The sequence below is a fragment of the Prionailurus viverrinus genome, chromosome D2 (genome assembly GCF_022837055.1).
Source record: "Prionailurus viverrinus isolate Anna chromosome D2, UM_Priviv_1.0, whole genome shotgun sequence".
Lineage (NCBI taxonomy): Eukaryota > Metazoa > Chordata > Mammalia > Carnivora > Felidae > Prionailurus > Prionailurus viverrinus.
Window position 1 is genome coordinate 33315966 of NC_062571.1, and position 26671 is coordinate 33342636.

At 56.5% G+C, this 26671-nt stretch overlaps 1 protein-coding gene across 1 annotated transcript; it reads right to left on the reverse strand.

Annotated features, from left to right (window-relative positions):
- SPOCK2 (SPARC (osteonectin), cwcv and kazal like domains proteoglycan 2) lies at positions 1–26430 on the reverse strand. The gene is made up of 11 exons (XM_047825354.1): positions 25950–26430; positions 12055–12063; positions 11668–11713; positions 11311–11425; positions 9916–10030; positions 8005–8119; positions 7543–7659; positions 6853–7071; positions 5440–5502; positions 3919–4056; positions 1–3791 (listed from the first exon to the last, which is right to left on the reverse strand). The coding sequence occupies exons 1-11, from the start codon at positions 26136–26138 to the stop codon at positions 3646–3648; spliced, it is 1272 nt and encodes a 423-aa protein (XP_047681310.1). The 5' UTR covers positions 26139–26430; the 3' UTR covers positions 1–3645.
- Between the last annotated feature and the right edge of the window lie 241 nt (positions 26431–26671).

Consider the following 26671-nt stretch of genomic DNA (forward strand, 5'->3'; position numbering starts at 1 on the left):
TGGTGTTTATAAAGTTTTTATTTTCTGTTTTCTTAAAAATAACATTTGATTTCCTTTATGCATGTGTGGGGTGTACTTGTTTCCTTAGGCTGAGTAATAGGCAGATAGAGACAACACGAGGCGGGGTCCCCAAGTGGAGGGGGTGCTGGGGGTGAGGGGCTGGGGACACAGGGGAAAGGGAGAGGGTGGGGTGACTCACGGGACGCTTGAGTGCCCATCAATGCACACACACGGTCTAACACTTTGTTTTTCGATTTTTTTAAGACATCTAAAATTACTGAAAGATACGATTTCAGCACTTAAATATACAGACGGAAATCCAAGCACTTGAACACAATTCTTAACTCTAAGCTCAGTTATTGCACATAACACAATTTAAGTAGGCTTCAGGCTATAAAGCAGTTTGCTCTGCTTGGGACTTCCTCGGGATGTCTCCCGTCTCTTTTTGTGCCCCCAGTGTCTCTTCCCTGTGCCCCACCCCCCCCCGCCAGCCCACAGCCTCACAATGGTGCTGGGTGCCAGTACATTAGCCATTCGTCTTCCCCAAGGGCTGAGGTGAGGCTTTGGTGAAATGGAAGATTCCGGCGCGGGTCCCATGGACTCCACCCACTCAGAGGTGAAGCTGGAAGCAGACAGAGCTCATGAAAGGTGCGGGGGTGGCCACTGACACCAGGGGGACAGCGTGGGGAAGGAAGTGTGACCACTGACCACATGTTGGTCACAGCACCAGCAGGACAATCGGGGGCAGTCATGATGCCCCATGGTGCCCTCATCAACTTCACCTTCCTCTTCCTCCTTCCTGAGCTCAGACGCCATGCCTCCTTCCCCATCACCCTGAACCCTCTGAGTGGTCTCTCAAGGCACATTTGTTCTCTCCAACTCCAACTCCCCCCATCTTAGGCGTTCCTATCTCTCCCAGCGCCCACGGGTGAGGACGCCTGGGGTGGCCAAGGGCAGCTCCAGGGCCAGACAAGAAACTGCTCTTAAATTTTGGCTGAGCTCTTTTCAACAGAGCCCTAACGCCACTGCCCGCCTAACCCAGGGGAGAGAGGATATCCCAGTAGAAGGACATGGGAGGGGCCGGTAGCAGGTAGCTCGGTCAAGGGCATGAATCCGAGGAGCCAAGGAAGGGCCACCTTGCAACCTTGTTCGCGAGAAGACCTACAGCTTGTGTGATAAGTCACTTGGAGGCTGTCGACCCACTGGGAACAAGCTGCTTCGTCTAGCTTTGGGGGGCCTCAGTCTCAGAGAGTGGGGTGAAAAGCAGTGTGGGGGCTTCAGAGACAGGGCAAGGTGGGACCCCTGAGTCCCACCAGGGTCTAGTTCAGCGCCTTTTGCTTTCTTTCTACAACATATTTACAAGGTCATAAGAAACGTGCACAGTCAGAAGACCCAGAGACAGAGAGAGCACGTGCCCCGAGGAGGGGAGGGCAACAGTGAGACAGGGGTGCCCCTTCCTCCCCACCCGTCCCCACCCGGGAACGCCCCAGCCTCCTCAACAGCCACTCCCAGCAACAGTTCTGGAAGCCTCAGCTGGGGCAGAGGGAAGAGACAGACAGACTCCATACCTAGCGAGAGCTCTGGGAAGCTTCAAGTAGCTCCGAGTGAGAGAGGGGTGGCCTGCTCAGAGGGCAGAGGGCAGTTCCCTGAACTGAGCCGGGGCCAGAGGGAGAAGGTGGGAGGACAGGGAGGGGGCTAGGGAGACGGGATGGGGATGCGGGGCGGGGGCGGGGGTGGGGGCTGGCTCTGGAACAGCGTGACACCTTCACGACCAGAATCGTGCTGCTGTGCTGTGGAATGAGAAGCGGGGTTCATGGGGCTAACTGCAGTTTCACTATTTTCCCCAAGAGAAAACTTGGAAGATGTCGATTCCGGGGTGCAGTAAAAGGGGCAGACTAGGTGAGGTTCTTCCATGAGGTCCGACAGACACAGCAGATGCTGCAGAGCTGGCAGGCACAGGCTGGAGCCTTGCCCAGGGAGCCATGCCGGGGGGACACCACACCTGCTGCCCGCCCAGCACACAGGCACCCTTCCTCACATCCCAGGCCCCCAGGGACGGCCCCTAGACTCTCGTACACACACACACACACACACACACACACACACACTGTGCTCACTGCGCACAGAAGGGCATGAGAGGCCCAGATCCAGGTTGGAAACTCTTCAACGAAGGTGTTAAGGAATTTGCTTCAACAGGGAGAACGGGACAGATTAGAACAAAACACGGTTGCGTCATGCCATGGGGCATGGTTTCATCCATCCGGGCTCCCACCTGATACGGAGATTTGGGGGGACAGGGAGGCATGGCTTCAGATTCTGGTTGCCCTAGTCCTATCCCCTCCGACTTCACAACCTCTGAACACTTCAGAGCTTGGAGAAGCCCCTCCACTAGAGCGGCCTCAGGGGACCCTCAGAATGGTCAGAGGGTAACCCCTGGTGTTGGGAGGAGAGGGGATGGAAATGGGCCTGGCGCCTCTGTCTTAAGGAGAGATGGAGAAAAGTCATGGCAAGTGGAACTTTTCTCTGCTTCTCCTTCCCCAGGTCTCAGGAACGACCTTTCCACTGGCCTGGATGGGAGAGGAGCATCTATTAAGGGGGCAGCGAGGAGGTGGGTGCACACCTGGCCAAGACCCGGCCTATTCACCTGCTCCCTGATCCTCAGGCTCCCGGAGCGGACCGGGGGCACAAGGCCAGGCGGAACCCACCTGTGTAACCACTGCCCACTGCCTCCAAGGGAGCAGCCCAGACCAGGCCCCCACCTGAGGCCCACGGAGAGGGGCCCAGCTGCTCCAGGGTTTGGCTCTCAGGGCTACCCTGCCTCCGCTTTTCAGAGCTCCCGCCAGATCTGCAAAGGCAGACTCACCCTGGGCCCCTTTTCCTTCCTCCTCACTCTGCTCCCCGCCCAGCAGCTTGGCAAGGCCACCCCCTGCCCCTGCCTCTCTGCCTCAGCCACCCTCGGTCACTCAGGCTTGGGTTAGGAGAGGAGAGTTTCTGCAGGGCCAGGGAACCCGGTGAAGAGAAAGGGCTCACTGTAGTAGGTGGCCCAGCCCACGTCATCTGAGGGTGGCGGGAGTGTCACAGCCAAACTGGCCCAGCCTTAGGAGGACTTCAGACAGCAGACAGCTCCCCGCCCTCCCTCCCCTCTGCAATGGGGACCCCTAAAAAGCAGGGAGGGAGAGGGCAGGCAAGGGTAGGAGAAGGCAGGGCTGGTTGAGCCAAGATTAGCAATCAAGACAAGGAACCCCAGGTAGGGCAACCCAAGGGTGTCAGGACGGGCCCGAATGGGGCTTGGGACGCGGCAGGGAGCATCTCATTTCATCGATTTTGACCTTGTGGTATACGTGTGTGGATGTGTATTTAAAACCAACAGTAAATGGAAAGAAAACAGCTACAAGGAGGTCTTTGGAGCAGCGTGGACCAAGGACACGTTTGTCAGCGCATGCTACACGCACACACACACACATTCACACGTCCTGGCCATACGTGCCACACGCGTGCCATGCACACTCACACACCCAGTCCTCCCCGTTGGAGCCAGGGTCCTTCCAGCTGTATTTTCCGGATCCATTCATAAGCCGCCCGCTTCTGTCCAGGTCTCTGCTGGCCCGTCTCCCCCGGCCGTCGGCACCCTGGCCTGCCACGGCTCTACCAGATGTAGCCTCCATCATCCGCCTCGCCCGCCTCGCCCTCCTCCTCCTCGGCCTCCTCGCCTGCTTCCTCTGTCTCCTTCTCCTCCTCGTCCTCCCAGCCGACACCACTCCCAAAGTCCCCTGAGAAGCTCAGGATCTCGTCTGTGAAGTGAACGAGCCGAGGGGCAGGTCAGGACCCTGCCGGCCAGCCCTCCTCCCTGCTGGCGGGCGCCCCACAAGCCCTCCCAGGTGCAGGTCAGAGGGTCCCATGCTGCCGCCCGGCCCTTACCGCAGGCGGGGGTGCCGTGGACGCGCGTGCCTGGCAGCTCCTGGCCCAGCTGGTCCGCACACCAGCATTCACCACTGCTCTGGTCACACTGCGTCTTCTCGTAGTAGCCGTCCTCATCACAGCTCGGGATGAAGACTCCTGAAGGTGACAGGGCCCAGCAGGGTCAGAGCAGACGCGCTGGGGTGTGAGCTCTTTGGAGACGTGGCCCTGGAGCCCTGGGCATGAGCGGCAAGGGTCCAGACCCCACCAGAGCCCAGCCACCCCAGGTACCAGCCACCCGACAAGGCCGGACGTCCAGGGTGGGACGCCCAGCATTTCTTCTGGCTCGACTCACGGGGTCCGAGAAAATCCGCCTCCCTGATGTCACAGTGCTCAACACCCCCTATATCCTGCAGCAGCTCCTCTAGCCTGGCTGTCCTCTCCGGCAGTGCCCAGGCTTCTCCCCTCAGCCTCAGGGCCCATGCATTTTCCCTCAGGCTCTAGAAGTGCGCCTCCTCTGTCCACTCAACAGACTTCTTCTGAGAGCACCGACCCAGACAGAGACTCTGCCCCTTGGGGGATGCGGGTGAGACCCACGTAGAAATGACAATTCCAGGCACCACAGGATGGGCACCTGGAGGCCCAGCGAGCACACTCAGGGAACACAGACCAGAGAGGGGTGCTGCCAGCAGGAAAGAGCGTGGCTTCCTGGAGGAAGTAGCACTAACACCCGTCCCCAAAGGCCACTGGGCTCTCGGTCAACAAGGCTTCGTGGGGTGGTTCCAGCACTTGGTCCCATGGGCACTGATGCCATGGGCCCAATTAACTATGGGGCCCCTTGGCCCTCTGTCCCCTCAGCCACCACCATCCGCCCGTGGGGGCGCCTTTCTCACTGTTTCCCAAGATCCTTGAGCTTTTCCCCACCCTGGGCTGGCTCATTCTCATCCCTCAGGTCTTCCTTTGAAGACCGGCTCCCCACAGAGGTCTTTGCAGACCCCCAGGCTAATTTCTACCCACTGTGCTCTCCCTTGGCACCATACTTCCGCAAGCTACAGTCGGTAGTGCTATCTTTTTGGTGTGTCAATTGTGTGTTGTTTTCCCAAATAACCTGTGTGCTTTATGAGGCCAGGGACCAAGTCTGTTTTGCCCATCACCTGGGCCAGGTCTACTGCCGTCTCTCTGGGGCTGGCGCCTAAGTATTTGCTGCCTACGTGAACATCTGCTATGGAGGCGGCTCGCCTGAGTTTGCACATACCCCTGCTGAAATGAATTAAACCTTCTGTATCCCACCCTCCAGCTCCAGAACGTATGGGCACAAAATTAGTGCTTAAAACACACTTATCGTGGGGCTGGTTGGGAGACCCTGTCCCACCACGAGGATAAGAACAGGAAGGGAGTTCCCTTTCCTGTCTTCCTAGGCCAGGGCCTCCTCTGGGTTCAATGTCTTCCATAATGCCCAGGAGCAGGAGTCCCTGCACCTCAGGGGGTCCCTGGGGCGGCCCTCCCCTGCCTCCTTCTCTGAGCCCAGCTCAACCCCCTCACCTGGCTTCTTCCTGGAAGCTTCCTGGATCTGGATGCGCTCCAGCTCCTCTAGGCAGGGAGGCTCTGTGGGGAGAAAAGCAGCCTCTGCTGGGGGCCATCCCATGGTGCTCGTGGGACTCATGAGAGGCCCCCAAGGCTTAGAAGCCCAGGCAGGAGGCTCTGCAAGATGAAAATACCCAGGCTTTGATTTGGGGAAGCCCCACAGTGGTAGTGGAATGCACTGATCCCTCTAAGGTCCTGAAAACCGACAAAGGGGCTCTTCAGTATAAAAAAAAAGCATGGAGACTCCAACTGGGGGAGGCCATTCCCTGGCTGTGGCATGGGCCGTGGTGCCCCGAGAGGCCCGGGGTTCTCTGAGGATGCTGGGAACTCATGGAATCAGGGTGCAGGATTCAGAAGAGGAGGTGGAAGGCACAGATTCCCCAGGGGGAAAGGCCCAAGGTTAGACAGAAGCCTGAGAATAACAGCAGCCAAATCTAACTTGCCTGTGACATTGAGAAGTCCCTAGCCCTTCCCAACTAGAGGCCTGGCTGGTTGTAAAATGAGATCATTCTCTGCCTCCTACGCAAAGAGGCTGCTGTATAGGACCGACAGAGTGAGTTTCCCAGGCTTGGAAGGTGAATGTGCTGGGGCAAGGCAGAGAGCAGGAAGACTGGGCAGGAGGGCCGCTAAAAGTGATCGAGGCACTTCACTCTGGCAGATGGATTTGTGATTTACACGGTGCTCTGCACGCAGATTTTCTCCATTCACCCTCACAACAGTCTCCTAGATCTGATGAAGAAACTGAATTTGGAAAGATTCAGTGACTGGCCCAGAGTCCCAAACCGGCCTATGGTGGAGCCCTAGTGGAAGGCTTGGCCTCAGGCCGTGGATGCTGAACTCCCACCAACCAGGCAGAACACCAGAGGCAGAGCACCAGGGCCTTCCCTACCTCCGGGCCAGCAGGTCAGCCAACCCCTTGGAACCTCAGTTTCCCCACTGGTGATGGTTGCCACTTGGCCTCGGTGACCTCTAAGCACATGTCCAGCTCTGGTTCCGAATATAAAAACCTAGCAAATGATGTCCTATCTCTAAGGCTGATGGTCACCTACACGATCACAGATTGGGAGCAAGTAATGTGAGACACTCCCAGAAGTGGAACCACTAAAGAAGGCAATATGGCTTCAGCTTTAGGATCCATCAGTTCCCTCCAAGGCCCCGAGGGGGCTTGGAAATTTGACATTTGTAGTTTTTACTTTCCCAAAGGGCACGTGCTCCAGGACCCACAAAATCTGGATCACCGAGGAGCTTGACAAGGAATGGAGTTAAAGCATTGGTTTCCCGGGCTCTGACAGACATGGCACTGGAGGGAGCAGGAGGCAGGTGAACTGGAAGGGGGGCAGGGGGCCGGGGCCAGCGAGGCGCCACACTCACTCTCCCTCCAGAAGCAGAAGCACCACTCAGCGGTGGAGACACGGCCGTCCTTGTAGGTGTCGCAGGAATTGAAGAAGGGACGGATGCAGACCTCGTACTTGTCCAGGTTGATGGCCGCCAGCTCTGTCTGGTCCAGGAAGAGGTCTGCACTGGTGTCCAGCTTGGAGAACATCCAGCCAATGGAATCCTTGCAGCTGGCTCCCAGGCTCTTGTCCAGCCCTGGGGAGAAGGCCACGGTTAGGTCACGCTCAAGGTAAGCCATTTCATCCACCTGTCCACCCATCCCTTCTCCATCTATTCAGGGGAAGGGTCAGGGCAGCTCAGATTGTAACCGTGGGAGTGAGACACTCAAGAACGGCCGAAGGTCAGTCCCCCTGCCTCTACACAGGACTGTACCTGAGCTATTCAAAACCCTGTTTGGGGAGCCCTTCAGGGAAGAGAATTTCCCGCCTTCCCGTGGCTACCCATTTCAGGGTTTAAGATCCTTCCACACTCGTCGAGAAGTTCTTCCTATTCGCTAACCTGAACCCCTCCTGCCAAGTTGCAGCCTACCTCCCCTTGTTCCAGGGTTAGGCCCTTTTTGAGGCTCAGGGTCTGGCAGGAGGTAACACAAGGCAGGCTGGCTCAGTGCACCCCTGCCTCCCCATTGCCCTCCCCGCTCCCAGGCACAGCAAGAAGCTTCTGTACTACCGGCCAGGCTGGCCCCGCTGCTGGCAGAGCCATTTTGCTTGGCGTTCTCATGAAGGAGCTGGAACCAGTCCCGCAGCCGGTCCCCCAGGTCAGCCAGGTCTTGACCTGTGCAGGTCTCTGTAGTCGGTAGGAGGGGGAGAAACGGGCAGGGGTGAAGGTGGGGGCGAAGCACAGCACGATCTCACTTTGGGATGCTGCCCGACAGGCCAGAGGCTGGGCAGTGGTTAAGGGGGAAGGGGAGAAATCACCCCTCGTCTTCCTCCCCCCGCAGTCCCTGGCACTGAGAACACACAGCACCTGCTCCCTATACCCGAGCCCCAAGCGCCCCAGCCCCGCAGGTCCCTGTTTTTGCCACTTCTCCCTTCCTGCTCTGGCCATCCCTGAGCCCTGAAGGAGACGTCCCAGGAGACGCTGGCAGTGAGGCCTCCCCCAGCCTGGCTGTGGCCCAGCACTCTTCATTACCTGGCTTGCCATCGGTGGTGGACGGGGAGGTCTGCTCTGTGGGGCAGGGGCAGGGGCCCTCGCATCTCACGGTCAGCTGCTTGCTGCTCAGGCAGGCCTGCTGCTCCAGCTTACACTGCACGGGAAGAAAGGTCAGGCTGCGTGATGGCGGGGCTCACCCGTGGGTCCTTGTAGCTGGGGGTCCTTCCAGCCTACCAGGCAGCCACAGCTGTCTTCCCCATTTTTGACAGGAGGGACAGTCCCCATGAATAGCCTGGAGGGCTAGCCCTGCTGGTCCCTCTGGGAAGCCACAGGTCCACAGTGTGAGGGGGCTGAAGGCCCTGGAAGGGGCCTCCCAGGGATTCAAAGGCTCCCATGAACCCTGGTCTGCACTAGCTTAATCTCTCTGCACAGTTATCTTTCCCAGGACACCAGTCTCCCCGTACCCCCAACCCCATCCCCTCACACCCCTCTATTTAGCTGCCTGTTGCCACTGCCTCCTTGCCTTCTGGCCTATCTTCCTTCTCACCACAGTCCCTCAGTCCCTGGGGAACTGACTGCTGGCCCCTCCCTCAATGGTCTCTGCACAGTTACCTCCGGGGGGCTTTGCTCAGCTCTGGACAAAAGCTGCCAGCTATCTGCTAACATCTGCTAATTCCCCCAGCCTTTACTAAAAACCCTCTGCCACAGCTGTTTGCTGAAGCCAGCCTCGGAGAGGGTCGCATCCACTCCTGGCCCTGAAAGTGTTTTCCTTTGTCGTGTCTGGCTTATCCCCGTGAGATGATGGCTACTAAGAAGCGGTCATAGTGTTTTAGATTCTCTCCCAGCTCCGCGAGGGAGGAATTCTGTCTCTCGTGCTCAGCAGAGAACATGGAAGCTCAGAGAGGCCCAGTAATGTGTCCAAGGCCGTGGGGCTGGGATGCAAGCCTGACGTCCTGATGATCTCTCCCTCCTTACTATTTACCGCCATGACCCTCAGACCACAGCTTCCTGCCCAAATCTTGCTCTGTCCTTGGGCTGTGCAACAGCACTCTTGTCCTCCACCCCCTCCCTCTGTCAGCTCACTGGGATCCTTTGTATCCCTCCCGCCTCCTCAGTGTACCTTCTGCCCTCAGCCTCTGGCTTATTCTCTCTCTCTTCCTTCTCCTCTCCCGGCGGCCTCACCCCTCCCCAGCTTCAATCATCACCCATAGCGCGTGACTCTTAAATCTGCATCTCACCCCAAAAGGGTTCCTAAGCCCAAGAACCCAACCCTGGCTGACAGTGCCCTCCAAAAACCAAACAACTACCACCTCCTGGTCCCTAGCAGAAGCAGTCACAGCGAGCACCTGCATTTCTATGGTACTTTAAAGTTTATAAGATGCTTTCACAAAGGTCTCATTTAACCCACATAGAAATCCTGTAAGGTAGGGATCCATTCCGCCCCCCCCCCCCACAACCGTCGCCACTCCCTCCCACATGGTTGTCTCATGGAGGATTATTTCCTCCTGCCCCAGAGTGCCTGGTGCTTGCTAGTGAACACCATGCCCTCCAGGTGGGAATATGCCTGTGGAAAGATCCATCCGTCACCCCTGACGACTGGATGACACATCTCCTTCGTTCCAGAGCCCTGGGTACTTTCTTGAGGACCTCACCTCACTTACTCTGACTTGCAGTTACTTGATCACCTATGTCCTCCAAGCCCCACTGCCTACCTGCATCTGCCTAAGGCCAGGGGCAGGGTCTGGCTGGGACTCTCAGGCAGCCCTAGCCCAGGGCTCAGGTGACCCTTCTATGGTCAGCCACGCTTAATGCACCGACCAAGCACTTCCGGCTCTGTTTCAGCACCGGGAGCCCCACAGGAGGCCCTGGTCGAGTCGTCCTCTCTGCTCCCTGTGGCTTCAGGTGTAACCCCCCACCCCCACCCCCACCCCCGGGGCCTGGGGTCCTCACCACTGAGCTGTAAGTGTGGCCGTCAGAGCCGCAGACGGAGGCGAGCGGGGCCATGTGACAGGGCTTACAGATGGTGTCTTTGTTTCCAGGGAGCTTCAGGGCAGGTTGCTTGATCCTACAGGAGGACAGGGGTGGGGAAGGCACAGGGATGGAGGCAAAAATGAGAGAGGGACACGCAAAGGGAAGGTTCGAGAGACCGGTTCTAACAAGAAGCTAGCCCTTGCAATCTGTAGCACATGTGGCCTCCTCCCTGCCCCGGCCCACCCTCTCCGTCACCCCCAGCTAGACCCTCCTCCAGCTTATAAGGGTGGAGCCAACCGGGCAGGGGACAGACCCATGGCTTCCCCTTTCCTGTGGTCACTGAGTCCAACAGGGCCTTCAGGCAGCAACCCCAGGGCCGACTGCAAGATTTATCAGAGGTTGCAAACTGATGGCCCACAGGCCACGTCTGGCCCATAGACTCGTTTTGTTTGGCCACCAAGGGTTCTGTCTTTGAGTTATTCACCAACATTTACAAACTCTTCTATGAAAGAGTTCACATAGAAACCGGGATTCCTGGAGAAAGGGGAGGGAAATGGGACCTTTTCCAGGGGTCTTGGATCCTGGCAGGTGTTGTCCTTGGGACAGAGCTAATACCTTTCCCTCCTCTGCAAGCCTCAGAAGCTACAACCGTAAATATTTCATTAAGTCATTGCATGTCAGAGCTGGAAGGAACCTTAAGCCATCTGGACCAACCTACTTGTCTTATGGATATGGACACTGAGTCCCAGAGAAGAGATATGACTTTCCCTGAGTCCCACACTGCTTGGTGATTGATCTCATACAGTGTGGTGGTTTTAAAATATGTCCACAGGTTATTTGACACTCTCCCTTCAAAAGATGGAGTCTAATTCCCTTCCCCTAGAGACTCACTCCTGATAAAGAGAAGTAGCAGAAGTAACAATGTATGATTTCTGAGACTAGATCATAAGTGACATTGTGGCTTCCTCCTTGTTCTCTCTCTTTTACACGCCTCACTTAGGGGAAGCCGGCTGCCACGTTCTGAGAACACTCAAGCATCCTTATGGAGAGGTCCGTATGACTAGAACCAATAGGCACGCGAGCAAGCTTGGAAGTGGATCCTCCAGCCCCAATCCAGCCTTCAGATGATGCAGCCCCAGTCAGCATCTTGACTGTATCTCATGACAGACCCTGAGCCAGAACCACCCAACGGAACCATTTTTAGATTCTTGACCCTCAGAAACCATGTGAGATAATACATTTGTTGTCTTAAGCACTAAGTTTTGGGGAAGTTTGTTTTGCAGCAATAGATAACTTACCACATAGGAGACAATCAGGCAGGCCCTTGCTATTTAAGCAATGCCCCAAAAACCGCCACCTCCCCAAGCCCCTCACCTGTGCTCCAGCTTCTTGCGGCTGATGCACATGGCCCGCTGGTAGCCCTGGGCAATGCACACCTTGTGACGGCTGCACTTGACCTTCTGGCAGGGGTCCTTGGTGGTGTCTAGGGCTGCAAGGACACAGGGCCAGAATATAGGTCACCTAGAAATCAATGCCAGAGAGCCCAGGGACCCCCAGCCCCACTTCCGAGCTGGGAAGCTCCTCTCTCCAGTAGTCCTGATAACCAGAGCTCCTCAGCTCAACTGCCATCAGGGCCTGGCCGCCACAGAACCCCCAAGGCCATGGTCGGGATGTGCCCTCTTATCTTCAGGAGTATCAGTCATATTCCCTCACCTGGGAGGGGCACGTTACCTTCATCTCCTTGCTGATTGTCCTCCCAGCTCTTGATGTAGTCATCCTAAGGAAGGACACAGGGGTAAGGAAGAAGGGAAGGGCTAAGATTTACATCCTAGAGGCAAGGCTCAACTCCAGGGCCAAGAGGGAAGAGGGCTGGGACACTGCTCCCCCAAGCTAATTGCTGTCACCCCAGGGGCTGCCCAGACCCGGGCCCTGCTAGCTGCCTCTCCCAGAATTCTATCCCCCCAAACCCATTTCCAGAATCCCTCTGGCCTCTCCCTTATATTCTTTACCCCTCCATCCCATGCTGGGCGGTGCAGGGAGAGGGTGTAGAGGGAAAGGAGAGGAGGGTGGGGTGCAGGGCTGCAGAGAGACCACAGAGAGACCCCGGGGGGTACTTACCTCTACCTCCTGGGGATCCAGAAGCAGCAGCAGCAGATCACGGGAAATGGAGCAGGAGGAGAGAAGGGGAGATGGGGATTTTAGTGTGATGCCCACCCTTAGACCATGTGGTCCCAGTGCGCTCAGGCCTCCTCATGTGACCGTGGGTGCTGGGCAATGGTCTTTGATTACTATACAGTTCTCTAAGCTCTATGGCCTTCAATTGGAGGACAGTATTCCTATGTCTTCACTACAGGGAGCTTAAGGCCTGGGCCCACTCAGGGCTGGCTTTAGGAGCACTAGAGGTGAGGCTTTGAAAGGGCAAGGCCCCATCTCTCCATTGCCCTGGCCTGACCATCAGACAGATGTCTAAGGGACCCATAGTGCCCAGGACCAGTGATTCTCACACCTGTGCCCTAAGTGTCCCAGAAATGCCACTCTCTCCCTCAGCCAGGGTCTTTCCCTTGGTAGTCCCCAACCCTGCCACCAGCTACCATGTGAGTGGGGCAAGAGGGAGGGCCTCTCTTCCACTGCACAGAGACTGTTTTCACTCAAGTTCTGACTTTCCTATAGTGTTTAGATGGTGCACTGAGAGAAAGGGGGGCTGTGGTCCTTCCCGATGTCAATGTTTTCCTTGGTTACCCTGGTCCAGCTGCAAATCCTCAGATTCCAGGGTCCTGAGAAAGCCTGCTGACGTCATCTGGCCGAGCCCCCTCTATTTGCAGGAGAGGTTGGACGGCCCAGAGACAGGACATGACCCATCCCAGATCCCATTGTCTTAGAACCCAGGTCTCCTGCACCCAGCACAGACCTCTCTTTTGGCTACAGCACACAGTCTCCAAGACCTAAGGCACAGGGAGATAGCCCCTCACTCTGCTCCAGCCACAAGGGCCTCCCTGGGCCCACGGATCTACCGTGGCCAAGGCAGAGCATCTCCCGCCCGGCCTAAGCTCACTGGCACAAAATCCCCAACTCCTTTCGGTTTCCCCACTAGCCCCTGTGGGGCAGAGGCAGCTGCTGAAACCAGCAAACAGCTCCCAAGGCGCTCCTGGTGGAAGCTCCGGCAGGCAGGCGGGGAGACGGCTTCTTGGGACCGCAGGCTGGCAACATCACGGAGCCAGCTGCTGGCCTCCTCTGGATGGGGCTCTGGAGCTGGGGGGCGAAGGGGCATGAGAAGCCACGTGCAGCCGCACCCTTCATCCTGAGTCCCATCCACCCAAAGATCAGAGCTGTGCAGGGATGGAAGACAGAGGCCACGCTGCGGGGTGGGGGTGCGGGTGGGGAGGGGCCAGACCCTTGGCAGGCCTGGAGAAGAGGGCATGGGGTTCCCGCACTAGAGGGCAGCTACATGGAGGCAGCAACAAGCACCCACAAGTGCTTTGAAAGCCCCAGGGCTTTGAGGCCACTGACTCTGGAAGCTGCCAAGCATCAGGGCACCAGGCAGGGGCGAGGGCCCTTATCAACATGGCCTCCTGGGCGAAGGCCAGGAAGGGGCCGAGGCCAAGTGTATGCCTGTGTATGTGCTTCTGCACACGCGTGTGCATTCACGAGGGCCCTGGGTGCACGCGTGCGCCCTCGCAGGCACACATTTGTAGCGTGTGTATGTGCTGGTGTGCAGGTCCCGTCTGTGAGCGTGTGTTCGCAGGCACACACGTGTAGGTAACAGCGCATGCTGGGCGTGCAAGGAAACAAGGACACTTCGAGGCAGCTCACCCAATGCCAGATGGTTTTTATCCAGAAACAAGGTTAACAAAGCCCACTTCTGTGAGCAGCCCCCAGTTTTCCCACTTGGGTGCCAAGGCCCTCCCTCGGGCTTGGCCCTCCTGCCTCTTCCACACAGACAGAGAAGGTGAGGGGGGGCTGGGGGCAAGGGGAGGGAGAGAGACCAGCAGACCTCTCCCCACGAGGGCCTGGCTGTGCTAGCTCTGTGCTACCTGTATTGCCTTCATGGGTGTTTCTGTGCATTTTTGTCCATCTCCTCTGTACCCTTCTCTCTCTCCGTACCCTTCACTCTGCCTGTTCCTGCCTGCCGCCCATGTCTAAGCAGCCTTCGCTCCCAGGAGAGTGGGAGCCGCCAGCTAGAGAGGGGGATGAGAGAGAGAGAGGGCCCCAGGGTCACACAGTCCCCATACTCCCCTTAGCAGCACACCGTGGGCAAGCGCCTTGACCTTTAGGAGCCCAGCACCCATCTCCTGGGACCACTCAGAGATTAAAGATGGTGTCTGAGGGGCGCTCGGTGTCCAGAAAGCACTCAACTAATAAAAGCTGTTATAGCAGAACAAGAGACCAAGGACTCTGGGCAGAGGAGCAGAAAAGGAGCAGGGAGAGGTCCCATGAGGAGCCCCTGCAAGTGAGGAGACAGAGCTCTCCCCCCAGCCCCCAGGGACAGCAGAGACCAGTGGAGTGTGAGGAGAATCACCCTGGGGCATCCCTTGGGGAAGGGTGATGGGGTCCTGTGGGTGGCACAGGGGCAGAGCCCAGGGATATACTCAGGGGACCCTGAGGTTGGGTGTGGGCTGGCACAATCTATACGCTGAAAAGGAGGTGTTTGTTGGTAAGTGTGAATAATGCCTTTCAGTGCAATGGTGTCTATTTATGGCACCCAAGTGGGCTTATTAGCAGTTGTGACAAATGGCCTCATAAAGGCACTAGGGTCATCTCAGGAAACAGGGGGCCTGGTGCTGTCCCGGCTTTGCTGCTGATCTATCATGTCCTCCCCCGAGAAACAAGGATTCCGAAGAGCCCCTGCCCAGTGCTCTGGAGCGAGGGCCAGGCCAGAGGGAAGGTGGGTCCTGGGCTGAGATCCACATTTCTGGGCAAAGGAAGAGCACGTCTATTTTACCCGGTTGATTTCAGCAGCCGTGACCACCCCTGCGCCCAGCGGTGCTCAGCACAGAGCAGACCTGTGGAAGAACTTTTGGAATGTACAAGTGCACCACGACTTGTATTTCACGGTGCTTTCAAATTACGTCCTCTCCAAATAGTTTTATGTAACTGTCTTCCTTCTACCCTCACGATCCTGAGAAACCGGCAGGACCAATAGGATCAACCCCATAAAAAAGGAGGAAACTGAGGCCCAGGGAGGCAGGGCAGCCAGCCAAGGGCCAGAAGACAGAGGAACAGCCGGGTCAGGACCCCTCGGACGACCCGACGTGCGTAGGCGAGGCCTCGCTCACTGAGAGAGGAACAGTCTTGCACTGAGAAGGGGGTGCAGAAGAGGTAGGGAGGCCTTTGGGCTCGGAGACTGCTCTAAGCTTGGCTCCCTGAGCATCCTCGGGGTTAAGGGTCCTCCTCTGTGCCATGTGGGTCTCAGCAATGGCTGCGCATTAGAACCACCTTCCGAACATGTTAAAATGCCCTATGGGTGGGCTGGCTCTGGTAGAGCCCTCACTGGTGCTGAGCAGCTCTCCAAGGTAGGGTCCTTCCAGCTCTGCACGTTGGGTCTAATGCTGTCCTCATCTCCTCTGGCGTTGTCGCCCGTAACGTAGGGCCTCGGGGAGGAAAAAGAGCAGCTACTCCCTCCCTCTGAGGGCGCCACACACAAAGCAGATGCTCAGTGCGCCAGGCACAGGCTGACTCACGGGAACCCGGGCTCTCCGCCTTCTCCCGTGGCGTGCACATCACGGCACCCTCGCCAAGTTTACGAGAGCAAGGCAAAGGCCATGCTTATCATCTGCACATCCTGTCCACCTCACCCGCTGTCTCCAGCCTGCCTTCCTCCCCACCATGCCCCTGTCCCACCTTGGCAACCCCAGCCTCAGTCGCTGCCACGTCCCCGGCGGGTCTCCCACCGTTTGTCCTCGACACGGCCACAGCAACAGGGGTCCTTCCAGACACAATTCTGACCACATCTCTCCCTCCTTAAAACTCTTCACTGAATATATACTTCGTTCTCATTTTGAAAAAGAATCCTAAAGGTTAGTAGGTAAAAAGGATTTGTAGCAAAATGTTAACATGGTTTGCTCTGGGGGATAGGAATACAAAGGATTTTGGCATCTTTCTGCTTTTTTCCAAGTTTCCAAAATTTCTACAATGTGAACATGTTTTATTTTTTTTTTCTTTTTCACTTAAAAACATTAAAAACAATGTTTATTTATTTTCGAGACAGAGAGAGACAGGGCATGAGCGGGGAAGGGGCAGAGGGAGGGAGATACAGAATCTGAAACAGGCTCCAGGCTCTGAGCTGTCAGCACAGAGCCTGACGCGGGGCTCGAACCCACGAACCGTGAGATCATGACCTGAGCTGAAGTCAGACGCTCGACCGACTGAACCACCGGGCGCCCCAAAACATTTTTTTTAAGTAGGCTTCACACCCAGTTTGGGGCTTAAACTCATGACCCTGAGATTAAGACCTAAGCTGAGATCAAGAGATGGAATGCCTTGGGGCACCTGGGTGGCTCAGTTGGATAAGCGTCTGACTTCAGCTCAGGTCATGATTTGAGCCCCGTGTCAGGCTCTGTGCTGACAGCTCAGAGCCTGAAGCCTGCTTCAGATTCTGTGTCTCCCTTTCTCTCTCTCTCTTTCTCTGCTCCTCTCTCTTAAAAATAAATAAACATTAGGGGCGCCTGGGTGGCGCAGTCGGTTAAGCGTCCGACTTCAGCCAGGTCACGATCTCGCGGTCCGGGAGTTCGAGCCCCGCGTCGGGCTCTGGGCTGATGGCTCAGAGCCTGGAGCCTGTTTCCGATTCTGTGTCTCCCTCTCTCTCTGCCCCTCCCCCGTTCATGCTCTGTCTCTCTCTGTCCCAAAAATAAATAAGCGTTGAAAAAAAAAAAAATTAAAAAAATAAATAAATAAATAAATAAACATTTAAAAGTTTTTTTAATAAAAAAAGAGATGGAATGCTTAACTGACTTTGCCACCCAAGTGCCCCACTTTTTTCTTTTTAATTTAATTTTTTTTTTTTTTATTTTTTACGTAAGCTCTATGCCCAGTGTGGAGCTTGAACTCACAATCCCGAAATCAAGAGTCACGTGTTCAACCAACTGAGCCAGCCAGGCACCCCAGTGAACATGTTTTACTTTCTAATGAAGGGAAAAAACTACAATAAATACTGTATTTAAAAATCCTCACCGTTCCCGGTCACCTACAGAAGAAAGCCTTCTCTCGATCTGTTCCTGGCTACACCAGCCCCATGTCCTTTCAGCCGATGCTTCAGCATGGCCGGACCTCGGCATAGCCTCCTTCCCCAAGTGGGATGTGTGTTTGCATCCGGCCCCAGGATTTCTATTCTTCTTTCAAAGCCCGACTCGGCCATCATCTTCCCTAACCTGGCCCCATAGCTAGTTTTCCTTCGGGCCAACTGCAGCTGGTACAGTTACACCAAGGGATGCCCTTGCTTCTGCCCTATTTAGATGGCCAGTTCCTTGAGGGCAGACACCTTATAAAAGTCACCTGTCTATGCCCAGCACCTAGCACATAGTAAAAATACTGCTAATAACAGCTAATATCTTTTCAGCAATTACCACTTGGCAGGCATTGTGCTAAGCACCTTATATCATCGGCTCAGGTACTTACTCGTTACAACAACCCTGAGAGAAAATTACTATTATTATCCCTGTTTCTAGACGATAAAATCGAGGCTTGGAGAGGTTAAGTGACTTACGCAGGATCCCATATCAATTGCACAGCAGGGTACTGGCACCCCTCCCCCCACCCCCCAGAACTGGGATTCCAGAATCCATGCCCCTCTAACCAGGACTCCATACCGCTCCGTAAACCCATAAACTTTAGCAGGTGAGGAAAGTCCCAGGCCAGGGGCTGGACCTGGAGGCCCAATCCCAGCTCATGGATGGTTCCTCCCACCACATCAGCTCCACTTCAACCCCTAGACGGGGAGTCCTGTAGCCAGAGGAGGGGCTGGCAAGGGTGGGGAGAGACACCTGGACCCAGTCTTCTTCAGGCGCTTCCCACAAACCCCTTCATAAGCCCCCGGTTCTGCTGGTTTGGAGCTAACCCATCTCCTGCTTTGATCTCTGCGGCTCAGCTCGGTTGCCATGGAGACAGGGCCCACTGTGCCAAGCTGGGGGAGAGCTGGTGGTATGTGCGCAGGCCTAGCCGGGCTTAGGGGGCGCATGCTGGGTGTTTCCAAGCGCTGTTTACTTCCTGTCATTTTAATTAGCACCCAAATCACCCGCTCACTTCACAGCTTGAATTAACCCAATCTCTCCCAGCCTCTCCATCTGGTGAGGGAGACGGGACACAACAGTGAATGTAGCAGAAGAAGAGCAGCCCCCGGGGTCCCGATGTATTGGGCTAAAAAGCACCTGGGCAAATCTCCACCTGCCTCTGCATCAGAGTGTGATGGGGAGCCTGACGCCCACCCCCCCCCCCCCAACGTGGAATCAGGGCACCGGGCTCCCGCCTGGCCTTGCCTCTGACTGCCAGCAAGACAGCCTGCTGGAATACTGCCCTCCCCGTAGCCCACCTCTATGTCCGTAAAATGGGCAGGCTCCCTTGCCTTCCACCCTGAGCTGCGGGGGCACCCAGCACAACGTCTCAGAGGACTTCAGAAACTGCGGAGCACTGCACTTTCAAAAGCCACGAAACAGGACCACTGAAGCCAGGGTTCCAGTGGGAGTGGAGGGGGGCAGAGGCGCTTTTGGGTCTCACGGTCACGGGGGGGGGGGCCTCAAATATAGACTTTGGATATTGTCACCAAACAAGGCAGAGGCACAGAGGCACACGAACAGGACAGAAAGATGTCCATCGTGAGACTTTAAATACAGCACAACTTCTGTAACCTTGTTAGGGCATTTCTTCATTTTTTAATAGATCGAGAACCTCTAAAAATGTAAGTGGGCCAGGCCCCTCTCAACCTCCAAAAGGCCCGGTGCCCAGCACTATTTTTGCCTCATTCCTCAGGCAAGGGAGCCTCCGATGAAGCCCAGTCCCCAGGAGAAGGCCCAGGAGGGGGGGGGGGCACTTGTGGCTGGGGCCTCCTCCCACCGCCCCCCACCCCTACAAACAGCCAGAGGAGCACTGAGTGAGGGACCCAGAAAGGAGTGAGGAGGGGCCCAGTGCGGACCATCTAGGCTCCTTCTCAGCCGAATACCGACTCCTGCGTCACATACCCAGGCAGGAGGCATCTTGAGGGGGCAGTGCCTGCCCTGTGGAGGCTGTGAAAACAGGAGCAGTCATTAAATATTTGTTCCTCTCTCAGAGGGAGTGGCAGGGGCTACGTATTCGGCCTGAGCAAACAGAAGGAGACAGGCATCTGTGAGACTCTCGGCCTCCACCCCTTCTCCCCTTGGAGGAATTTCCTTGCAGGGCCAAAATGTGCTTATCACTCCCAGCATGCCAAGGGCTCCACCTGGCCGCAGGTATGCAAGCACCCGTGCCCGCACTCCACGGGCTTGACCTCTCCACTGCTCTGGGCATCACAGCCACACCCCCGCCCTTGGGTTTCTGGTTCTAGGCGGCAGCCCCAGGGGTCCATAAAGGGCAGAGAGGACAGGGGCGGGGTGCAAGGGAGAGGGGGTTGGAAATTCTATTCTGAGCTGCCTCAAGACCTCGATTTCCCTTCTGGAACATGAGTGGAGACAGGATTTACTCCCCAAGGAAACACAGGCATGGTGTGAGGAAAGAACACGGGGCTGAGAGGGGAGAAGGGTTCTCAGGTGCCTGCACCTCTCTGGGTCTGCATCTCCATCTGTAAAATGTGGGAGCTTGTGCTTTAGAGCCACTGAGGCTCCATGGTTCTGCTCCCCCAGCTCTTCCAAGCTGAGAGCTCTGAGAATAGAGGGGAAAGAGCCTGAAGTTCAGACTCCTACAAGGGAACAAGGGAGCAGGGGAAGAGCCAGAGGGCGTCCTTCAGGTAGAGGTAAGACACTGGCCAGGCCTGGCTTATCCGTCTAGCTGAGTGAAGCCTTGACATCTTTTCTGATGTCAGGGAAGAGAGCTGGGGGGGGGGGGGGGGGGGGGCAGGAGGTCCTGCCGTGGGGAACCTGTGCCCTGCCTGCGAGAGTCCTGTGCTTAGCTGCTCCAGGGTCTGACAGGTGGATGGACTGCTCTGGAGGCATACTGAGGATGCGGAGGAGGCTGAAAGGGTGAGGCTGGCATCAGCCAGGTCCAGGCCCACAGACACAGGGGCTGAAGGACAATCTGCCTTCAAGGCATCATGCACTCCCTTCTCCTCCAAATGAATCATTGGAGAGTCAGGGTGCCAGGGTTCTAGTTGGACTGCCTCAACCTTCCAGGGTCCAGAAAGAGGAAGAGAACTCCCCAGATAAGCAACATGGCTCAGCCCAGAGCCCCAGCACCCACCATGCTGCTACCCAGAGAGGACGGTGAGGAGGGTGGCTCACAGGACGAGTTAGCTGAGATCCTTTCTGGCACATTCCACAATGCATACATCTACACTGAGCACCTACTGTGTGCACAGCCCCCCGGAGGACAGGGGGGTAAGGTGTGCAAGCAGTCTGTCCCCAGATCCTGCCCTCAGGAGTTTAACCGTGGGAGGAACGTGATAAACACACATTTAAAAGGCCGGCGGGAGGACTTTTGAGATACAAGCCCACAGTGGAGGTGATATCGTGAGGCAGTGCCAACATGTGCCAAATGAATTTATGACCAATAAATACCGTGGGAAGCCTGAGGAAGGGGCTATACCCGCAAATGAACTCTGGCTGAGCCCTTAGGAGCTAAGAGGCTGTCGCATGTCAAGAACCACAGCACCCCATAGCCTGTAGGTGGGCCTAGGTCTGCCCACCAAGGTAAGGTACAGCGGTGTATCCAGGCCTAGGCCTAGGCATACAGTTTCCCTGTTTACAACCCGAAGAAGACCCATGTTACACCTGCAGGGAAACATACACAGGGGCGTAGGACTACCTCCTGGTATTTGCCCCAAGATATCATTAAGGCCCCATTTCTCAGGTTTCTCTGTCTCTGGCTAATGCAAACCCTACCCTGCTCTGGTCACAGATACTTCCTCTGGAGCAAAGAGAAAATCCCTTCCCTCAACCCAAAGACTGTGCTGCCCAGCTCGTGGGAGAGGCGGAAGGGGGTGGGTGGGGTACATCTTCGGGTGAAGGGGCTGTTGACTGACTCTGGTGCCATCCTCCTAGAGTCAAAGAATGATAAGAGCTCTGTAGATGCTTCTGTTAGCCAGCCCATTAAACCAATGGGAAAATCAAGGGCTAGAAACGGGAAGGAGCTCTCGCAAGGTCACACAGCTAGTTCTGTCCTCCCATGAGGAAGACAGGCTGAGTGTTCTCCCTGGGCCCTTGGGGCAGGATAGCACTCTTCTGCTCCTCTAGACAGACTTCTGACCTTCTGGAGAATGGGAGGGGGTGGTGTTGATCTTCCACCCTCTTTAGCCTCCCTGGAAGATGAGAGGACCATACGACAGCCTCTCCAGGCAAAGAGTGCTCTTCTCTCCCTCTCTTCCCAAGGCTTGGAGCCCCGCCGGGTGTTCAAGTGCCCCTCACCATGCTGACGAGGCTCTGGGAGATGCCAGCCCCACCAGTTGGGAGAGGATTCAAAATCAGAATGCGGAAGGAGGCCAGGAAAGGACCTACCCTCCCATCCCCAAATCCCAATTATGGAATCCATTCTGACCCAGTTTGGGGTTCTTCTCACACACCCACACTTATTCACAAACACCTGTGCAGCTCATTCCCACACTTGCATCGATTTAGGTGTATGGAGTGGGGAGAGGGGAGGGGTGGTGATAAGGGAGCCCCTTTGTGGCTAAAACCTGTTACTGGCTTACTTGGTGGTCATAAAACAGTGAGAATCATGAGTAACCAGCAGGCATGACTTCCCTGAGCCAGCTCCCAGGATCAGGTGAAGCCCCTGGCACAGGGTTGGTGCTCAGATCTGCAGCGAACGAGTGAGTGAGTGAGCATACATCAAAGTCTTTCTCATGGGGACGGGGGCACAGAAATGATGATCCATCTGGCAGTTTTTGACGGGGCTGGAGAGTGCCTGAAACGGGGTGCCCTGCAGCCCTCTGACAAGATGCCTCCATGCTTACACATTCGTTTTAGCCTCCCAGCCTGAACCAAAGCTCAGAGAGGGGATGGGACGGACCTGGCATCATTTGGCCAGCCAGTGGCAACGTCAGAACCTGAACCCGGGCCTTCCAACTCCCAGGCCGGAGCTCTCTTAGCATACTGCACTCCTGCCTCGCCTTTCGGGTCTCACTAGGTCATGGGGTGGGGAGCAAGCTGGTGGCAGGCTACTGAAGACACTGAGGGCTTTGCCCCCCTCTTCCTAGGAGGAGCGGCTCCAGCCCAGGGCAACCTTGAAGGCTCACAGGGCACAAACTAGGGGAGACTTCTTTCTTCCCATTTTTCACTAAGGGTTAGGCCTAGAGTTTCCCTAAAAGCAGATTTTAATCAGATGACCTGGATTCAAATCCCAGCTCTACCACTTACCAGCTATTCAACCCCTGGGTAAGTTACATTCCTTAACTTCTCTGTGCGGGGGCGTTTCTTCAACCATAGAATGGGTGCATCACAAAGAATGATAAATAGCTCACGGGATGTTACGGGATGTTAAGGGGCATGAGAGGCAATGCAGATCAAGTGTTTACTGCAGGGACTGGCAGATGTAAGCACTCACCACAATCGGTGATTCAAGGTACCTTAGTTAACTGCATGCCTCCTGGGGGCCGAGCACTGTGCTAGACGCCCATAAATATCATTAAAGTTTAATGGAGGTGGAGTACAAAGTAGAGAAGAGCCAAGAAGAAAAAGAACACTCAGTGCTGCCCAGCCAGGCTCTTGGAGCCCGCCGGGAAGAATGCTGTGTAATGGGCCTGCCTCCTCTCACGTGTCCATCTCTATCTATGAGGCCTTGGATGCTCTATTCCGAGACCTGTAGTCAAATCCCACCCAGTTCTGCAGGGAGGGAATCTGGAGATAATAGCACTGGGGAGCAAGCCTCTGAAAAGCCCAGGCCTGCCTAGGGTAGAGCACAGCTAGATCCCAACCTCCTCCTCTCCTCTGGCATGACGTTCTCTCCTCCCTGGCAGCAAGGCACTGGGCATTAGAGGAAATCTACCCAAGCACAGGATGCGAGAGCCCTGCACCCACTGGAGGCGAGGATTACTCTGCTGGTAAATCCTGCCTCCCTATAATCCTAGTGCTCAGAGAAAGAATTCGAAACTGAACTCCCTTCTAACCAGCTCAGGCCAATTCTATGTTGCAGCAACTGCCCACGCTTTCTTCCTCTTCTTCATCCTCCTGACCTCTTCCACGTGATTCCCTGAGTCTTCTCCCCTCAGTTCAGTCAACAGCATTTAATGAGACCTGTCCCTCACCTTCCGTACTGACTCCTCCATCCTATTCCCCAACAACATTCCACTCCTCCCGCTTGCTTCCCTTCTACTGAGGGAAAACGGGGGGGGGGGGGGCTGCGCCATTTTGTGGTTATGAACTAGGTTCTGGTTCGACCTGGCGATGCCAGGATCCTTTGAGGATCCAAGGGGCATATTTTCAGGAAAGCTGGCCTGATGAAAGGTATATAAAGCCCTATGTTACTGTGAACAACTAGAGGGGCTTCAGGCTTTAGAGTATGAAGCGGGGCCTCTACTAACAGAAGAGGGATGAGAAGAGTCTATAGTGGTGGCACAGTCCCTGTGGAAGGTCTGAGCACTGCACAACTCCAGGGGGCGCCATTCATACTGTGGCACCTCTAGAGTTGTGCAATGCAGTGGCTCTGAGCTAGCAGCCTCCTGCCCTTCTGCAGAAGCTGCCAGTGGAACTCCAGAGCCAGACCCTCCTGCCTAGCTTTCTTTGTCCTCCTCTCCCTGATTCTGTCTTCCCAAAGCCAAGGCTACCTTAAAAGGTGTTTTAGAGGACACTATAAAAGCCTGAGGCCACCCAAATTAATACATGCCCTAAAGCTTTCCAGGGACCCTATGGGGTCAGCTCCTGCAGAATTTCAAATCTGCTGCCTTTCCTGTGATAAGCATTGGAGGAAGGAGGAAGTGATTGGCACCAGTACAGGGAGACAGGTGGGCAGCCTTGTGTCAGGGGGCCAAGCAGTCAGTCATTTATCCTCACCTACAGAGTTGGCTATTGGAAGCAGGTGGAGGAAGGGAGATGGGGAGGCATCTTTATTTTTACACCTTTACTGTTCTGATTAAGCATTTCTTTTCCCTCTGACCTTCACCAGTCTCACTTTGGAAGATCAAACAGCCAGCGAGTCAGAGGGAGGCCTGGACCAGTGACACGTGGATTTGGGATGGACCAGCCTGCGGCCGCCCCCTCGCTGCTGCTGCCGCCGTGGGGCTGCTTCCCAGGCAGCGGCAGGCGGTTGCAGCTAATCTGTGCTGGGCCTGCAGGGGCCTCGGAAAAGGCCTCGCTGAGGGTCCTGCCTCCCTTGGCTGGATCAGCCGTAGGAGGGGCAAACTACCTGCTCTGGGGCCCTGGCCACTCTGCCCCAGCACCTGGCTGAATGCGATTCTTTCTGATGAATTACAACCTACCCTAGACTTTGAAGAGAAACCGGCACTTCTCTCACCATAACAAAAAAATCCTTATCTCTGCCTCTTTCCATCATTTGGCTGGAGATCATATGAAGCATGTGTGTTTTAAACACATTTCTAAGGAACTTCTGGACGCTCACAATTTAAGAGAAGATGAGAAAGGTCACCGGTGTGGTCAGTGTTGTACCAGGTGGGTCTGATGAGGGAATGTGGCAAATGAAAAGCAAGAACCGGGGTCACATTAGAGCCATCTGAGAGCACTAGGTGGCCAGGACCAGCGTTCTCCTCTGGTGCATCTGCATCCGGGCCCATCCTCCACCTCACACCCCGCCCCCCCTTCTCTGGGTCCCAGCCACTCCCTCTGCTCTCCGCCCCCGCCCCCCTCGCCCCAACTTCCCCCTTCTGGGAACGCAGCCTCTGGTTTCCCCTCCAATCTACAGGTGCCCGTAAACAAAGTGCTGCAGCAACGCCAGCGCCAGTCAGTCCGCAGCCGCCTCCCCAACCCCCACCAGGCTAAGTTCGGCCCAAGGTTAAGCCAGGGTTCGGGCAGGCGTCCGCGAAGAGACCCCAGATCCAGCTCTTGGGCCCTCCCCTCTGGTTTTTCAAGGCCACCGGGCTCCGCAGTCTTCCTTCTGGATGGGAGCCGCTACCTACTCTGGGCCCGGCTCCCCCACGAAAGGTTGGTCCTGGAAAACCAGCCTCCATGAGTTCGCGCCACCCTGCATGGGGACCCCAGACCTGGCTCTGGTGGCCACCCAAAGGTGGGCTCGGCTGTTTTCGACTGCTGTCACCCGCCCCCAGTCATGGACACGCCTTTCACCATGTCGCCTAATGAGGATTGCTAGGACCCCCCCCCCCAACCCCAACTCAAAGCCCCAACCAAGGGCTCTCTCCCCTCTGTCCTCCCTCCCCCAAAGCCCAAGGTGGGAACAGAGGGCACTCGCACAAGACGACGCTACCTTCCCGGCCGCACCCAGACCTGCCCCTTCTGCAGTGCCCCGTATGTGGAGCCTGCAGCATCCACCCGGCTGGGGGCAGGCCTGGGGGCCTCCTTTTTTTTGCCACCAAAAAAAAAAAAAAGGGGGGGGGGGAGCTGGTCGGGGGTTCAGCCGCAGCCGGGGCCCCCACCCCTCCCGTCCTGCACCCCCATTGCATCCCGCGCCCCTCTCCGCGCCCGGCCTGCAGTGGAGACAGCGTCTGGAGCGCGCGCCCCTGGAGCAACTCCTTGCCCAGGACTCGCCCTGGGTGGTTGTGGGGCTTGGTGTCCTGGGCCCGGGGGCCTCGGGGAGGGGGCGCCGAGCCGTCCCGGCGACGGCCGGCGGGAGCCGGGTGGGTGCACGTTGTTTACTCTCGGTGCGGTCAGCCGCCCGGGCTGCGGAGCGGGTCGCTGCGACGTGCAGCCGCCGCTCCGGCGCCCGGGGCTCTGCTCCGAGCCTTCCTTCCCAGACCCGCGCCCCCGGCCCTCGCGGCCCTGCAGACTCACGTCTCGGAAGCGGTTCCAGTGCTTGATCTTGCCGCTGTACTGCGAGATGGACGACAGCCATTGCTCGTCCTCCATGAAATTGCCGGGGGTCTCGCCCTCCTTGAGCCCTTTGGCGTCGCCTTCCGCCAGGGCGGCCGCGGCGAGGAGCAGCAGCGGCAGCACCAGCCGCCCGCAGCCCGGGGCGCGCATCGTGGTCAGGGTCCGACCTCGGGGGGGGGGGGGGGGGGTCTTGACTTCTGCAGTATTTTAATGTCCTTCCTCCCACCCCGCGGTCGGAGAAGCAAACGCCGTCGTCTTCTTCCGCCCTCCTCCTGCGGTCTGACTCCGGTGACAGACGGATAGTGGGTCGCGGCTGAAATGTGACCTGGTTAGGAGATGCACTTGTCTGAAAAAGCCCAGCGCTGGACGCGGAGAGGGAGAGAAAATCAGAGAGGCTGCGCCAGCAGGGGCCGTGTCTGTAACTGTAGCATCAGCATCACGTTTGACATCATCATACCTGGTTTAAAAAAAAAAAAAAAAAAAAAAAAAAAAAAAAAAAGGAGGGGGTAGATTTCAAAGGGAAGCGCTAGATGAGAGCGCCAAACGCCAGCCAACCGAAGCAGAACCCAGCCCAGCTAAGCACTTGGGGAGTTGCAAACCAAGGAATCCAAAGCCCGAGATGTCCCCGATGTCTCTCCAAGGGTGGAGGGCAAGAGAAAGCGCCCCGTGGTCTCCCCAGGGAA

Coding starts and splice junctions, on each gene's coding strand:
- SPOCK2 (XM_047825354.1), bottom strand. CDS start 26,138: ATGCGCGCCCCGGGCTGCGGGCGGCTGGTGCTGCCGCTGCTGCTCCTC. Junction 10,031..11,310: donor CGCAAGAAGCTGGAGCACAG/GTGAGGGGCTTG, acceptor GTCCTCCTGTAG/GATCAAGCAACCTGCCCTGA. Junction 8,120..9,915: donor GCCACACTTACAGCTCAGTG/GTGAGGACCCCA, acceptor CTTCCCGTGCAG/TGTAAGCTGGAGCAGCAGGC.